Consider the following 17,314-nt stretch of genomic DNA (forward strand, 5'->3'; position numbering starts at 1 on the left):
CGGTTACCAAAGGCTGTGATTTGTTTAGATGACAAGATTTTTAAGAGAAAAGTGCATGCATTCTTAATAAGTAACCCACTCTATAATGTAAAACAATACTTTGATCTGCCTCATAATTTATTTAATGAAATAGCATAGAGCATTATATATAGACATATTTTATATTTTTCTAATTTTTTTGCAATCTCTCGCCATGTACACTGTATTATTGTATTTTTATATTTCATTGAACCTCAGATTATGTCTTATATTTTTTAGGTATTCATTGAATATGTGACGCATATAATTGTATGAAAACAACATGACTTGTCCATGCATGTAAAAATGACAAATACACGTCTTATGTCCTATCTATGTCTTATGTCATATTTGGTCCCCTTTGTTTTTCATGGTCCGTAGACCATGTTTGAATTGTTTGTTTGCACAGCAGACTGGTAGTGCCATATTTCTATAAATATTTCTACAAACAAGACAATAATTATTCCCCATTCAAAAACATTATTTAATGAGTACCTACCTAAGGTTTCTGCTACGGGCAAGGTAAAAAGTATTTTTCCATAAAATTTAATAGTATTATAGGATGAAATAAATAAATTTACCAAAATTGATCAACATACATCTATAGACCTAAACAAGCAAACTACAACAACTAGTCCAAAGTTTTGGGATTTAAGTACGGTAGGCTGATCCAATTATTGAAATCACATAGTGCAGTAATTAAGATGCTAACACCTAGGCTAGCAAAACACCATAAATATATACAGTCACTTAAGAGAAATATTGTTATGTCTAGTCTATAAAATTGGAGATATCCGTTGGTATATAAAATAAAGTTAAATTTGGAATGCTTTGGAAGTATGGTTTGAATAGTTTCTACATATGCTTGAGAACAGTGATTTGATGTAAACCCCACCCAACAGCAACAGTTAGTTGACGACATGGAGATAAAACCCTGCACTATACAGGAAAGACAAGCTAGAAATTGTTCAGACGGACGTGATTGAAGCCAAGTGTTTGATTTAGGAAGCAGTGAAGCTTACAAGGATCTTATTATTGCGGCATTAGTCTGTCTTTCTCTCTCTGCTTGAGTGGTCTACTCTCACTTATGCTGGCAACACGAACAGCCTTTGACATAATTACTGTAATGATTGTAGAATAGTGTTAAATGTCAGTAAAAAATTATTTTACCAGCTCAGTAGAGGTAGGCCTATCTTTTTTTTGAGTGCCATGAAATAAAAAAGTTAAAAAAATATCTACACGATAGAAAACTTCACTAGCCTATGTAGATTCATTTTTAAAACAACTTTAAGGCAGGTACATTATTACAACATTTCAAAATTGCATTATTTATTAAATTTAATTTGACTTACACCGTATTTATATTTAGTATTGTGGGTTTTTTAAGGAGGGAAGTCATGACTTTGTATGCCTAAATGGTTAACAACTTTATAACGATTATTATGAATTACGATTATTATTATTATTAACGATTATTATTATGTCTATTAGTCCCATCTTAAAACTCTCAACATACAATGTTAATACTTAACACAATGGGATTAATTTGATTTCTCTGTAAAAATCTGCAGGGAGAAACTAAATTTTTCTGAAGCATTACATTTGATGGATAAACAATTGGCCTAAAAAAAATCTAAAATGAAAATAATACATTGGCCTAGTTAACATAGAAATACAATAATACAGTGTACATGGCGAGAGATTGCAAAAAAATTAGAAAAATATAAAATACGTCTATATATAATGCTCTATGCTATTTCATAAACATGTAAGTACTTTATTAAATTAAAACCTATCCTTTACCTAAATTGTAGGACTTCAACCATTTTCTTGTATGTTACCTGGATTCCCTTTTAAATAGTGGATGATTGTGCAATTTTCATGGAAAGGAAGAATCAGTCTTGCAGCAGATAACTGAGATATGTTGTAAGTGCTTCCCGACAGGTTTAAATGTCCCATTGTTCTTACACATGCCACCTAGTCACCTAGTAGTTTTTCAACCAGCTTCAGAAGTTTAAATTCTCTTAGGCCTGCCAGTACCGTACGTTTTTGGGGAACGAGCTGGTAGAGCGTGGAACTTCAGTCTTAAACAGTTCCAGGACAAAATAAAACCAGTGTAAAAACCATGCATGTTTTAGTTATATCCACTTTTTAATTGTGTAGCACTACTCTAGGACAAAATGTTTAGATGTTTGCTCATGCCAAAACGAACCATTATATTTATTTATCCTAGAAAAGCTATGTCTGGTAACAGCTAGTAACTTATGAACAGGAAAAAATTTTCAATAAACAAATTATAAGTTAAATCTAATATAGTACAGTGCTATAGTATAATAGTATAATGTATAGTATGTATAGTATAATGTTACATAGTGATATAATGTTACATAATGTGTTAGTGCATATGTATATGTTATACCATGGATAAAACATACTCCATTAGTTGCTCAGTCTATGGTTATACTCAATTTTTATGTTATATACATAAGAAAGTATAAAGTATAGGTACTCCATCACACAACTTAACAAATCATCTGTACCAATCTAACCTTATAATACCTTTTAGTTTTTATTCATCAGAAAAATAGAGATTTCCTTCATGAAACCTACCAATAGTTTTATGCTCTTTAGTAATTTTTCATTCCCTATAATTTGTGGCGGATTTTTTAAAGAAGAGTATCTGGATGGTTAGATATAGAAAGTTAACGTCAACCTTATTTTCACAGCAAGTAAGTTGATATGCAAAACACTTTTATTTACTTTTTAAAATTTAAAATTGTAAAGCAAATCTAGACTAAGGTCAGAAATAATAAGAAGTGCCGAGAGTTGAGATCAGTGCCAATGTCAGCTCGTTAAGTCAACCACAATAGCTGCTAACTGGTTAATGGCAGTAGTAGACCTATCCTGTCTGGACTCTGGAGGCCAAAGATTATCATAGGATACTACCGTAGCCTTTTTGACAATTTAAAATTGTATGGTATTGCTTCCCCATTCCTTGTTATAGGTAATAATTGAACATATCAATAATAATTAAGAAAAATATAAATGATGAGAATGAGGTGGGGGCAAAATATGGGCCCGATGAAACAAATGTGTGCATTAAATTTGAGTATGTACAATCATAGACAAATAGAATAAATATAGACCGACAGCAGTGCTGTGGTTAGTGTATGTTCTGGCGTCCACTGCAAGGAGTGACGTGTAGTTATGGCGCACACCGTCTGCTGGTCTTCGGCTCCTCGCCTGTAGCGGTGTATAATGTAACTACACGGCACTCCTAGCGGCACATCACAGAACTTTCCTTTGACAGTCTATATTTATTCTATTTGTCTATGGTACAATCTATGAAAGGGTTTTGAAATTTCGATCTTCCAGCGTTGCCTTCTGGCCATGAAGACAACACCATAAATCGTTTGGCTCCTGGATTTTATTTTGGTAATTTTCCTGGCTACTTGGAAAATTAATTAGTAAAAGCCAATTTGGCAAACTAATTGGCCCTGAACTTCAGGAGCCTGTTTGGATTTCATTCAGTCCCAAACAACAGAAATTTACATCATCAACTTTTCATATTGCAATAAGCCTATACCTACTCCTAAACCTACTAATTTTTATTTGCTAGATTAATGATGTAGTAACATAATGATGTAGTAATTTGTAAAACTTCAATATAACTTTATTTTCACCACACTATGATGTTTTTGGCTGTATTACATATGTTAATTGGTGGCTGAAAGTTACGTTTTGCTGGCCATGCCAGCTGTCATCGAAATTTGGGGACCGAGCAGGTTTTTACAGGCCGGGGCCGCAAAATCAGCTGTCCGCTTACTTACTTAAAACATGAATGCATTTTAAATACACAATCAAAATCCATAGCATTGCAATAGAATTGTGTTATTGTCGCCGTTGCCTAGCAACTATTTATTTTTATTTTTGCTGATTCCTCAAATTATTTCTTTACATAACCTTAATGTTGTAGTTGTGTTGACTATCAGTGTGCATTATTATAGTGGTGAATAGTGGTAATAGGGTATAGTGTGGTGATAAATAGCGTTCGTACCACGGGCAGAAATGGATTTGCAGCTCTCGATCGATTTAAGTTCTCGACTTCGTCTCGAACTTAAAAACTATCTCGAGCCGGCAAAACCTCATTTTTGGCCCTAGGTACGAAATATACTATTGCCACAATTATATTGTAAAACTGAATCATACAAACATAAACAATAATAAAAGTACAGATGTTTATGAACAACTTATAGCCACTGAGCTAGTTATCTCAATACAAATCCAGTCACATGTGTGGGTAAAGTAAAATTATAGATAGGGCCTACATTGGTTATTTACCTTTATCAACACTTAAGTTGAATAAAAAATAGACATATCATTTTATCCTTTCAGGTTTTAAGAAAAGTAGACTGTTTTACTAAAAACTGAAGGTGGCCTTGAATATATTTTATTCAGGGCCCCACAGTAAGTGATGGGTGATAACGATGATTGGCAATCTCTGTAGCTGTCTTGAGTATAGATAAACTATACAAAACATGTCTTGTACTCAGTTATCTTATCATAAGTCCAGGGAAATGACTCATGTTACTTTGAGCAACTCTGCACCTCATGACACATTTGAGTTCATTTGAACATCAATTAAAAAATCATGAAAAAATGGAAAAAACACAAGGAAAACGTTTAAAGGCAAATTTAGTTGACCAGAAACATAATTAAAACTTGTGATAGGCTATAATATAGGAACATTCGGCGACAGAGTATGTCTGTTTCTTATTTTGGTACATTACCTACAATCAATGAAATCATCATGCCTAACATCGTAAAAGAAGTCCTGGTTCGCGAACTCATTCAAGTTTATCTTGCCTTACACCTTCAAACCAAATTTCATCAAAATCGGACAAAAATTACTCAAGTTATCGCGTTCATGGACACACACATATATATATATATATATATAAAAATTTGAACGAATGGTGTTTTTGGCCTCTGGTGACATCAAAATGAAAAAGTAAATCGGTCCCGGGCCTAGGTTTTACCGTGCCGCCTACGGTAATAGATACTTCCCTATAGGGAAATTCGCTAATACCGTGCCGCCTACGGTTGTTTGGTTATAAGTATTCCTTGATCTGCTTATAATCATATGGCATATTATTTCTTTTTTAAACTTCTTATAATTGGTGGCAATATTACCATTAACAACATTAGATTAAACTCTTCAGGTTTATTAAAATCCATTTTGATCTTTCTTTTCTTTTTGAATTCCCTTAATTACTTTATTATTCTTGATTGCGCCATGTTTAATAGAAATTACTAATTTCTATATTTAACAAAAGTATCTTTATTACTGAACTGAATGTGTACAACTTGTAAAATAATTCAAATGTAAACAATAACAATAAAGCAATAATATGCCATATGATTATAAGCAGATCAGGGAATACTTATAACCAAACAACGGTAATAGCTACTTCCCTATAGGGAAATTCGCTAAAAATAAGTTAAATAATTATTCCTTATTATAGGCGCAAATCTTCATGATAACACAAACACGTAAATTTAATTTAGAGTCTTCCATTTAAAATGGTAATGTTTTTGTTCCCTTAAAAGTTGTATCAACAAGGTATAGCTTTTTTGGGTTTCACATGTCAACCAAAAGACGCGTTGAATAAAACACATGTTTCACATGTGTACACGTTTCCTGACTAGAAACATCCTTTGTACACTTTGACCTTTGTATTGCTGCTGCTAGCAGTGAATTATAAACTAGGCAATTTGTGGAGCGAGTTACAAACAATCCTTTGAGTGAGAAAACAATGCTGAGTGTCAATGTGATGTTATGAAAAGTACACTTTTAGTACAAAGTAATACTTAGTGCCCAGACACGTAATCATTGGTGTCTGATGTGGATTACTATGTATAATAATTTATATCTTTTGTAGTTTAATTTCTGAATAACACCAGGAGATCTTTAACCGATTGAAAGTGCAATAAAAACAGTCCATTAAAAAATTCATGATAATAAGATATGTAGGCTACCTTTTATCAGCCTAAGGTGGTCAATTGGTTTTACTTCAGTTTTCATCATTGGCAGAACAATGTTATTGTTATTTGTGAGTACTTTTTCTCCTTTATGAACACATTTTTATCTTACTTAAATTCAATCCTATTTCGTGTTGGTAAATTATTGTATCCAGATGTAGGGTAGTAATCGAAACACTGCATTTAAATCTTTCAATTTTTCCCTATTTTTATTTTTCAATAAATGGTACTAAACCACCAACAATCTCCTGCTTTACCAGTGTAGCAAACTCTGTACACTGGTAATAGAGTTATTTCAGTCATGTGGTTAGAGAGTTTTCTTAGACGATTACAGTGAAATGTCTCAGAGAAGTCAACCTACAATTCCACTAGAATGTACAACATGCGTACATTAACCGTGATGACTGTAGCGTTACGACATTGAGTTCATCGTACCCCATCCCATGGTTACTTTGCATGGTTGTGTTTGAGAACATGTAACCCTATTATGAGAAATTATAAACTTGTAGAAAATTTTTTTATCATTTTACTGAGTTTATCTAAGCTTGTAATAATTTATTTATGGACCTTAAAGAATAAAAATGGTTGTTAATTTTCCTGTGTGTATCATCTAGTAGATTTGTGTTTATCTAGATGACAACATGTTTCATAATAGTTACAGTTTATAATTACAAATAATTTTATAAAAGATATGTTTTTGTCACAGATAATGACAGAAGAGGGAGAAGGCTTGTCCTGGTTGCATGATCTTCTGAAAGAGTTAGAACTTGAGCAATTCTTCTCACGAATACGAGACGACCTGCAGGTAATGTTGAAAATGAACAAAGCATGCACTTAAATCCTACTACTGGAAGCCTACTTTTACCCTATGTGCTCCAAAGGTTGATATCGCTCATCTTCAGTAATAGTAACATAACCAATCCTTTGCATTTAACTTTTTATATAGGCTACAAGCTTAACCCAACATAAACGCTGAAAGCGGTATATGTGCTGCTACCTGGGAATTAAGTTTTGAAGTTCGGGAATGATGGCTGAATGGTCTACGATCTTACATTATATCTCTGGTCTAGAGACAGTGACAGTGACTCTGGTCTAGAGTTGAGGGTTCAAATCTTGTTTCAGTGCAACAAAACAGCATTTTCCTGTCTTTGGAGAGGCCCACCTAAAATAAACTTTAGTCAACACCTTGATGATTGTGGCTTACGTCTCAACTCTTCACATTTTGCTGTTAATCATTTTTAAGCTTAATCATTTTTAAGCCGCATTTAGACTAAACCAGTAGGAGGGCAGGTTATCTCCTTCACGTAACTTGAAATACTCAAACCGAGGCAGGTTGCCTGCCTGCCTACTGGCATCGCGTAACCGCTGCTTTAGGTGTGTCTGTTTACTACTTGGTAAAAAAAAATTATTTTTTGTTTTCATAATGGGAGAAAAAATATGGTATGGAAAAAAAATCAATTTATAATTTGTAAGGCTTTTAGTGTTAGCGCCTAAATAATTTATCACAAAACTAAAGACAATGAAAATGTCAGAAACTTTTCCACTGTTTAGGTTATCGTTTGTCTTTTGTGATACTGTACCAGAGAAAATATATGCTAACAATAGAGAGTGTGATTATTTTGTCAAAGTATGAACTCTTAATATTTATTCACTCTCGTGGTATCTTGTACACGAAATGTCATGCCCAATATATATGCCTGTGAATTGTTTAAATAGACACATTTAAGTAAACTAAGCATTGGGAAAACCATTTTCAAGAAAAAATCCACTCAGTATAGCGAATGTTTTCAATATAGTTAGTACACGCAGGATTGATGAGTTAATGTTTGAGATGGTTAGAAGATTGTTCATCAATTGGCCCTCCAATTAGTTCAGATCATTAATTCATTGTTACCTATTAATGATGTTTAAGAATGTGTTTCATAGAATATACTTATACTTAATTTATCTAGTCAACAGTGTACCCTATTAATTCAGATAAAGTAACAAAGGAATAAAGCTCAAACAACACACTAAATTTAACTCTGACACCCTTAGGGCTTAAGAAAATTGGTTAAAGCAAATTAAACAACCTAAATTTTTACCCAAGGAACTAATGGAACAGAAATTTCATCAAATTATTCTTTGCAGTAAATACACCTAGTTTAGAGAACAATAGCTGATAGAACCATAGATAAAACATATTCCCTTAGTAGATTTCTCATCCTAATGGAACAGCTGAAGACAGTTTTATTGTTAGTTCTGTACGGTTTATGTAGAGGTCGTGTTTTGTTTACAATTTGTTTCCCGTTAATACAGTCATTTAAAACCTCGTTTAACCAAATAATACGATCTAATCATAAACAATAAATTGTCCCCTAGTTATTTAACCAAACAGTAAAGCACAAATCAAGAAATTAACCCTAAAATAATATAAACAAAATGTCGTCGACACTAGCGCCCAGTGTGGCGTACTTGAACTAGACATGAAAAACGAGCTTCAAAATTTACAATGGGATGAGAAGTCTACTTGTGTTGGTTAGTCTATGATAGAACGTAGGTAGCCTAAGTACATTGCAATTGTATCATTATCATTACAACTGGAAGCTAAGGGAACATGATTGTACTTACTGTGTGAAACTTAATTTGTGGGAAAATTTATACCTTTTGGAGGTTAGCTGTACATCCGGCTGTCAAATAAACCAAAGATAAACCAGAGGGAATCTACTGTAATCTAGATTAAATCAAATATATATTAATTTTTGTAAAGATCTCACACTGACGGGGTGCACATCTTGATTTTTAGCCATCAGAAATAATTAAATAGATATTTTTTAATTGGAAAGAAAAGTAATAATTGTGTTTACACAAAGAAAAAGGAAAATCATGTTTTGAGATTTCTTATTGAAATTTACAATTGTAATGACACCATAATTTATTGTGGACGACCACTACTTTTAGCAAAATATTTCCTGGAAGTGGTATCCTAGTTTAATGTTTGTGTTTGTTTTGAAGGTTACTCGGCTCACACACTTTGACTATGTGCTTGTGGAGGACCTAGAGAGAGTAGGTATGGGTGCGCCAGCCGCACGCCGTCTGGTAGACATGGTGAAGAAGCGGCGTGCGGCACAGCGACGGCGCAGCCTCCTCACCAAACTGATGCCAGCCAAGGGTGGTACCATGGGCAAACAGCGGAGTGGCTCCAGTGGCACCACAGAGTCTCCTACGGCACTCAGCGCCGTCAGTCTCACATGTCTTATACAGGAGAAGGACGTCAGGTGAGCATCAAAACTTTTTACCAGTAAAAGCTCGGTCCAGTAGAAAATACTTTGTTAGTTAAGATATTATAGAGAATTTAACCTGAAACATGATAAGTTTAGGTCTCAAAGTCAGGAGATAACAAAAAACCTCAGAGAACTGTGTAGTAGTCAAACCCACAAAATAAAAATCTTGAAAGAAATAGTAAAAATAGAGGTCAAATGAAGTTATAGGTACTTTCTCACTTGAATTTCAGATCCTGAAACATCGTAAACACTTACAACATCAAAGAATGTTATGATACTTTCTAAATATTTTGGGTTTTGTTGCACAAACACAATAGCTCCATTTCAAGCAATCTCTGGCACTAAGAATGTCTTTTCTTGTTTTTTAGTAGCCATTTAGTAAACAGGTATGTTACCATCAATCCAGTAGCTGTGTCAAAAGAAAACCAAATTTAATCAATCTTTTAAACACCTTTCTATTGTTTTTATTAACAGCTGATTTAACCAAGGCAATCAGAAAAACACCTGTTTAGTTTTGCACCCAATTTAAACACCTAGTAGGCATATTAATGTCCAACTGGTTTTGTACAGCCTAGGTAACAAGCTGGGTGACGGTTCGTTTGGTGTGGTGAGGAGAGGAGAGTGGAGTAGCCCTACAGGACGGCTGGTGTCTGTGGCAGTCAAGGTACTGAAGGCAGACGCTCTCACACAGCCTGGAGTACTGGAGGACTTTGTAAAGGAGGTGCAGGCGATGCATCAACTAGACCATCCACAACTGATCAGGTCAGTGACAATAGTCTTAGACTTGTAATTTCAAGACAGGCTTTCAGGAGGAGCCAAGTCTCTCTATAGTTTTTATGCTATATTAAACTAATTGTTATAAAATAATTCAATTACCAGCAACTGAATAAGTGCTTTAGTTGTACTTAAGCTAAATTTTCTGTGACTTTTGGAGGGATAATGAGGTGGTTGAATTAAATATAGACCGACTGCAGTGTTGTGGTTTGCATATATTCTGGTGTCCACTGCTAGGAGTGCCGTGTAGTTTTTGCGCACACCGCTGCAGCATCAAGCGCTAGCGAGCGTTGCCATGACAAGTTGGTAGTTGGAGCCAGGGTCGCCAGCTTCTAGATAGATCCCTAAAATCCGGGAAGTAGGATTCAAGATTCAAGATTCAAGATTCAAGATTCTTTATTTCCAATAAAGTACAATAAATAAAAAGTGACATATTTTATATAAAGGAAAAAATATTCCTCACAAGACTACACGTCTGTGTGTGAGGAAGAGTCCATGGCACTCGCTGGTCACTCTTAAAAAATATATACACTTACATAAAACAACTTTTCTAGTTAACAATAATATAACTTATTCATTAAAATTAAAAATAAAATAAAATATCTTAGTCCTGGCCAACATATAACCATCAGAATATAAGTTCTAAACACTCGTTAAGTTAAAGCAAATTAAAAATTAAAAAATTAAAGATACCCCTCAAAATAAAATAAAATATTTCTTACAATTTAAAAACAAAAATCAATCCGGTTTAAAAATTTTGACATAGCCCATGCCTGATATAGCCCAACTTGGCTGATAAGTTGGAGATTTAATAGATTTTTTATTATTTTTTTTTTATTCAAACGTATGGTGAATGAATTAAATTTTCAGCAGCCGTGGGGCCGACGTGTAACAGCCACTCTCCAACTATTCTCGCGAAAACGGCTGCACTGCTACTCTCTGCCTGAATGATATTATTTGGAAGATTTCGGTATAATTGATGTGCAATATAAAATGGATTAGAAAGCTCTATTCTGTAACCTAATCTGGGTATTGTGTATCCAAAGTTTAATCGGTTTCTTGTTATATATGTGTGAGTTGGCTGTGTGAAAATTTTGTGTTTGTTGTCTTTAATGTAGATTAGAAGGGTTTTAATAAATAATTGTCTGATATTAAGTACAGGAAAATCGTGGAATAGCAGATCAGTAGAATATCTTTGTCCTTTTTTTAGAATGGTTTTTATTATAGAGCGCTGTGTCACCCCCAGTGGCTCCAGTACGGCGGAGGAGGCACCACCCCACGCCAGAACCCCGCATTGCATTATAGATTGCACATAGGCGATGTACACACTCCTGCAGTGATCCGGAGTGAGCACGTGGCTCAACTGCCCAAAAGCATAAATCATTTTTCTTAATTTTTGTTTTAAGTACTGTATGTGTGGCACCCATGATAATTTTTGATCTATGACTACACCTAGATATTTATAAGTTAAAACCTTTTCAATGATTTCGCATCCACAGTTGACGGACTCCGGATCGCCACAAGAGTGCATTTTTAGGATCCTCTGTCCTGGACCATAATTATCTCTAAGGATAATTGGCAAACTTTTAGTTTTTTGTACGTTAACAGAAAGTAGATTGTGATCAAACCAGTTTTTTATTTTGATGAGGTCAGAGGATGCCTTATTGTAAACCTCATCCCAGGTGCTTCCGTATGATACCAAAGCCGTGTCGTCAGCAAACAGAAATATGCTTCCATTTATATTTAATTTGGATATGTTGTTAATGTATACCAGAAATAGCAGAGGTCCAAGTGTACTTCCTTGAACCACGCCATAGTCAACAATCGTTGGGTCACAATTTATTCCCTTAATACAAACATATTGTTTACGATTTTTGAAATAGGAAGAAAACCAGTTTAGTGTGTTATTTTTTGCCCCTATTAATTCAAGTTTTTGTAATAATTTTGATCTATTTACAGAATCAAATGCCTTTGCTAAGTCTAGGAAAGTTAAAATGATTTTATTTTTTCCATTGATTTTCTCATTTACTAATTTGGTTAAGTCAAATAAAACATCGGAAGTATTTTTCCCTTTCCTAAATCCATATTGTGATTCAGATAAAATTTTATTTGTTTCAAGATAATTAGTTAATTGGATCTTTACACATTTTTCTAGAATTTTATCTATGGTGGTTAGTAAAGATATTGGTCTAAAATTACTCATTTCAGCTTTGGCACCAGATTTGTAGATAGGGATGACTTTTGCAATTTTGAATAGGTCAGGAAACTCTCCTGAACGGATACTAAGGTTTATCAAATGTAAAAGGGGTTGAACAAGATAATTTGAGAAGGTCTTAACAAGTTTTGCAGGGATGTTATCCCATCCTGGAGCAGAGCATCCTTTTATACTATTAATTATATTTATTAGTTGATCTTGATTGATCGGCTTCAGCTCAAATACAGAATGAAAGGCATGGTGATGATCCTCCACCTCGGGTGGCCCCACTGGATTAATAGCGCTAGCTAGGATGTAGCCTACATTAGCAAAATAGTCATTGAATTGTTGGCTGATATTTTTTATGTCAGGAGTAGCAGTGCTTCCGTCACAGAAGGCCTCCACCGGGAACGGTGCGGGAATGTGTGGTCTACCTGACACCTCTTTGATAGTTGTCCAAAATTTCCTAGCATCTCCGGCTGCTTCCTCGATTTTATTCTTGTAATAATTGAATTTGGTGCGTTTAATTAGTGAATGCAGCATGTTGCGATATTGGTTATATCTATTTTTTAATTGCCTGTTGTATGGATTCTTTTTTACTGTATTAAAGAGCATATCCCGTTTCCTTATTGATGTCAGCAATCCTGCCGTAATCCAAGGTTTAAGTTTTCTACTTTTTGCGTTTACTTTGACTTCCTTGGATGCATCATGAATAATAGTTTGGATAGTATCAATTAGATTAGAAGTACAGGTATTAATTTCTCTACAATTGGTAATATTCTGCCAATCAGATTCTTTTAGTTTTTCATCAATTTTATTCCAATCAATTTTTATTTTAAATGAATCTTTCGAGATTGGATGTTGTTTACTAGGTTTAGAAATTTCTAGAACAATAGGATAGTGGTCCGTTATATTAGTTTCAATAACCGCGGGATATGCTGAATGAAATGATTTTAATTTCAAAAAGAAGTGGTCAAGACATGCGTTACTTTCAGGGCGAGTTACTTTGTCAATGCATTGTATTAAATCAAAATCACTAAGGATGTCAACATATTTTTCTTCAGCTGAGTTAAGTGATGGGTTTAAAATATTGAAATTTATATCACCAGAGAAAATACGAACATACTCTGAATGGGAAGTGGAATTATAATAGTTATAAACACCATCAAGAAACAATTGAAGGCTAGAATTAGGGCTCCTGTAAACGGCTAGTAATTCACAAGGTTGACCGTCCCAGTCGAAGGTCAGAGATAAGGCAGTGGCCACGCCGCCGATCAACAGCTGATTACAGGTTGCAGATAAAGAGTTATCTAGATATACAACTACACCATCGCTTTGATTAAGATTGTTGCTTGAACTAAAAATATTGTAACCCGGAATACTTTCTAAAATAGAATCTGTTTTTAACCATGCCTCTGTTAGTACTATGCAATTAAAATGGGTTTTTATTCCTTGGAGAAACGCACAAAATTCGTCAAAATTTGTATTGTAGCTCCTTATATTCTGATGGATTATTCTAAACCTTGACCCGAAATTACTTTGAGATAAATCAAAACAAGAATTAAGAGTACTTATATCGGAGTAAACATTACATTCTTTAATTGGAAATTCGTTATAATCTTCCTCGTTTAACATGTCCATACCCGGTCCCTATCGCAAAACCATCCAGCCTAATTAATTTAACAGATCCAAAGTCGTGTTTCTTTATGTTTATTACGAACCTAAATATTAATTATTCATATAGGAATGTTCTGCTATAAATACACTCATTTACACACATATTTAATTAAAATAAATCCTACAATGCCAAGGAGATTGGAAAATCACAAAAAATAAGATTTCCGATAATTATGATTTTATCTTAGTCTTATCTAAAGACACATCCTTACCACATTCCTTTCATCAAGGTAAAATTACTACTAAAATGAAACTATAAAATGAAAATATACGCCAACATTTTTTTAACAAGGTGAGGAGTTTGTCCCGTTATTTTTCTGCGTTTTATAAATTTCTGGGGATTTTTTGAAAGAAATGGGCTTTTCTGTTTAAGTCATGGGATTTCAGAATCTTGTACTTTGCCCATATTAAAAAGTGGGTCTGATACGTTGGTAGCTTTTCGTTTGCAAACGTGGTAGTGCTGGTAGTAGACAGTGAATCAACGATGGTACGGTAGTGAATCAACGATGGTACGGTAGTGAATCGACGAACACTGAGCACGCTCTAGCGGCACATCATGGAGCCCTCCTTCGACAGTCTACATTTACTCTATTTGTCTATGGTATTATGCAGTCATAAGCTTCTAGCCAAATTGAAGTTTAAGAACCTCAGATAGTATCGGTCAATGACTCATTTATATTTATAGTGTAAGATCACAAGGAATATCAAGAGTCAACTGTTGTATATTTTCAGAGTTACAGTCCATAGGAGACATCATGCCAGGATTTCTCTCTCTAGAGAAAACTTTTATGAAATCATGAACTGTTTTAAAGAAAAAATTATAAATACCACTTATTTAATGCAAATGCTGTATCTAGCTCAAATTCTATGGAAAGGGGAATAGAAGGGGGGGGGGGGTAGGAGGTAGGACTCTAAAAAGCCCTTTATTGTACAGAATATTAGTGTAATGTTTGTCAGTATTACTGTGTATCTATAAGCCCTGGACTCTATCCCTCTTCAAAATGATTCCTAGTCAATCAGCCATTTGGCTTTTGATTCTCCCTATATCAATATCAATTATTTAAGACGGGGACGCCACTATGTGCGTATTTTAACCCAATGAGTGGTTAGTGTACTTAGAAATCAAACCATAATTCCATCAGCACTATGTTATTAATTTGAGTTTTACACAAGTTTAACTAATGAATTCTCTATTTGCAGGCTGTACGGTGTAGTGCTGACTCAACCCATGATGATGGTGACAGAGTTGGCAACACTGGGCTCTGTACTGGAGTACATGCGTAAACAGAGTGGCCACATTCCCATCACTCAGCTGTGGGACTATGGACTGCAGGTGGCTACTGGTATGGCCTACCTGGAGACTAAGAGGTTTATACATCGGGACCTCGCCTGTAGGAATGTACTGCTGGCCTCTGTTGATAAGGTGAGGTTAGGTTAGGTTAGATCATACAGGTACTTGTTACACGCAGTAGAAATGTTCTGGCATAGTGCTGTACAAAGCAAAACCACGTAAAGCAAGGACTATTTATTAGTCGGAGTTGAAAATCAATTTCTCACTGCTAATGGAAGTTAAGTTAACAGTTTAAACAAAGTTATTTTATTTTTGACTGAATACAGAATTGTAAGTAATTACACTATAAGGAAAATTATATCTAGCTTTCACTCACACTAGCTCAGCTGTATAGTAGTATGAATAATCTGTTCACAGCTGTTTTTGGACGTCCCTTAAAAATGCTTTTGCAGATCTTAATTTTATTGTGAATTGCTTATGTATGGAAATCCACACAAAAGCAATCCGTATCATGTTAAATCTAAAATTTAAAGAATCTGCTAAAGAACACTTAAAAGAAATACAAATTATGATGGTTTTTAGGTTATACATTTATCAATCAGCTAACTTCATATTAAATAAAATTTTAAAAGATTGCCAATATTCAACTCTTTTTATGAAAGTATTCAACTAGAAAAGATTATGTTATGAATCAGTGTAAAACAGACATAATTTATCACTTTACGAGAAAATCTCATTTTGTAGTACTAAGGCTTGTGCCTTATATAAATATACTAACACAAAATAAATTAATTAAAAGAAGAGATTATAACATTGAAACAGTTTTGTATTAAGAAAGAACTACAATAATATCAAATATAAAGTTTACAAACAGACAGCTGATCATATGATAATTTTAACATTCAAAGTATAGTTGAGACAGTAATTAGCAGATTCAAATTAATGGCAAAACAATGTAGCCACATACTCCCCTCCCAGTGTCAACGAGGAACGTAACGATGCGGGGGATGAACACTACGACCTGATCTGGTAAAAATCAGTGTTTTTTTAAGGTCAACATCTTCATTTCTGTCTTTGGTCTTGTCTACTTGAGTTTCTCTAGATTGCATGTCATTTTTTTTTACGTTAATGGTCGTATCATTCATAGAACCTTGAAGGAGGAATGCCGGTTTGAGTCGGTCAATAGAAATCGACGTAGGTCCTCGTGGAGTAAGAATAGTAAACCACTTGTCAGATCGCGAAACCACTTGGTAAGGGCCATCATAGACAGCTTGCAACGGTCTTCGGGATGAATCATGACGAACAAAAACATGGTTGGATGTTCTTAGTTCTGGATGAACAAAGACCTTCTTAGAAGAATGGTATTTGGCTTCTATTGGTTTGAGATCATTCATTTTTCTTTTCAGATTGTACACTAAATCAGGAACATTTGTTGAGGTATCTTCTGTGGTTTGAAAAAGATCGCATGGCAGTCTGATGGACTGACCTAGTGTCATTTCTGCAGCAGTAACATTGTGTTCTGGAATAATATAAGATCTTAGTCCCAGTAGAACCATTGGTAACGTCTGTGTCCAGTTAGATGTGAGTTGAGCTGTTAATGCAGATTTCAGATGTCGGTGCCATCTCTCGATCTTTCCATTAGCTTCAGGGTGATACGCAGTAGTTTTAATGTGATGGATACCGAGATGTTTTGTTAATTCCTGAAATAAATTGCAGTCGAATTGTCTTCCTCTATCTGTAGTAATGTTTTGAGGAACTCCAAATCTAGCAATCCAGGTTGAAAGAAGTGCTTCTGCAACTGTTCCAGCAGTAATATCCTTGATAGGCGTTGCCTCGACCCATCGTGTAAAGCGGTCTATGATAGTTAGCAAGTACGTAAATCCTTGAGAAGGTGGCAAGGGTCCAACTATGTCCACATTAATGTGAGAAAAACGTCCATTAATGTTGTTGTAAGCTCCAATCTCAGAAGTAGTATGTTTCCAAACCTTTGATTTCTGGCAAGCTACACATGCTTTGGCCCAAAGTCTGACATCTTTATTCATGGAAGGCCAAACA

The 17,314-nt window shown here is 34.5% G+C and overlaps 1 protein-coding gene across 3 annotated transcripts in view; it reads left to right on the forward strand.

The window, feature by feature from the left end:
• Window positions 1-17,314, forward strand: part of LOC129002357 (activated Cdc42 kinase Ack-like) — a 42,576-nt gene that overhangs the window by 996 nt on the left and 24,266 nt on the right. The window contains exons 1-5 of one of the 3 annotated variants that reach the window (XM_054430092.1): window positions 2,632-2,747; window positions 6,767-6,865; window positions 9,055-9,317; window positions 9,894-10,085; window positions 15,169-15,391. In XM_054430092.1, the coding sequence (XP_054286067.1) occupies window positions 2,703-2,747; window positions 6,767-6,865; window positions 9,055-9,317; window positions 9,894-10,085; window positions 15,169-15,391 (822 nt within the window). In that variant the 5' untranslated portion in view covers window positions 2,632-2,702. Of the gene's footprint in view, window positions 1-2,631; window positions 2,748-6,766; window positions 6,866-9,054; window positions 9,318-9,893; window positions 10,086-15,168; window positions 15,392-17,314 lie in introns of those variants that run through there. The other 2 variants (XM_054430094.1, XM_054430093.1) reach the window with 2 other exon arrangements.

This window comes from Macrosteles quadrilineatus, unplaced genomic scaffold, assembly GCF_028750875.1.
Source record: "Macrosteles quadrilineatus isolate MER2022 unplaced genomic scaffold, UCM_ALF_1.0 Scaffold_9__3_contigs__length_116548681, whole genome shotgun sequence".
Lineage (NCBI taxonomy): Eukaryota > Metazoa > Arthropoda > Insecta > Hemiptera > Cicadellidae > Macrosteles > Macrosteles quadrilineatus.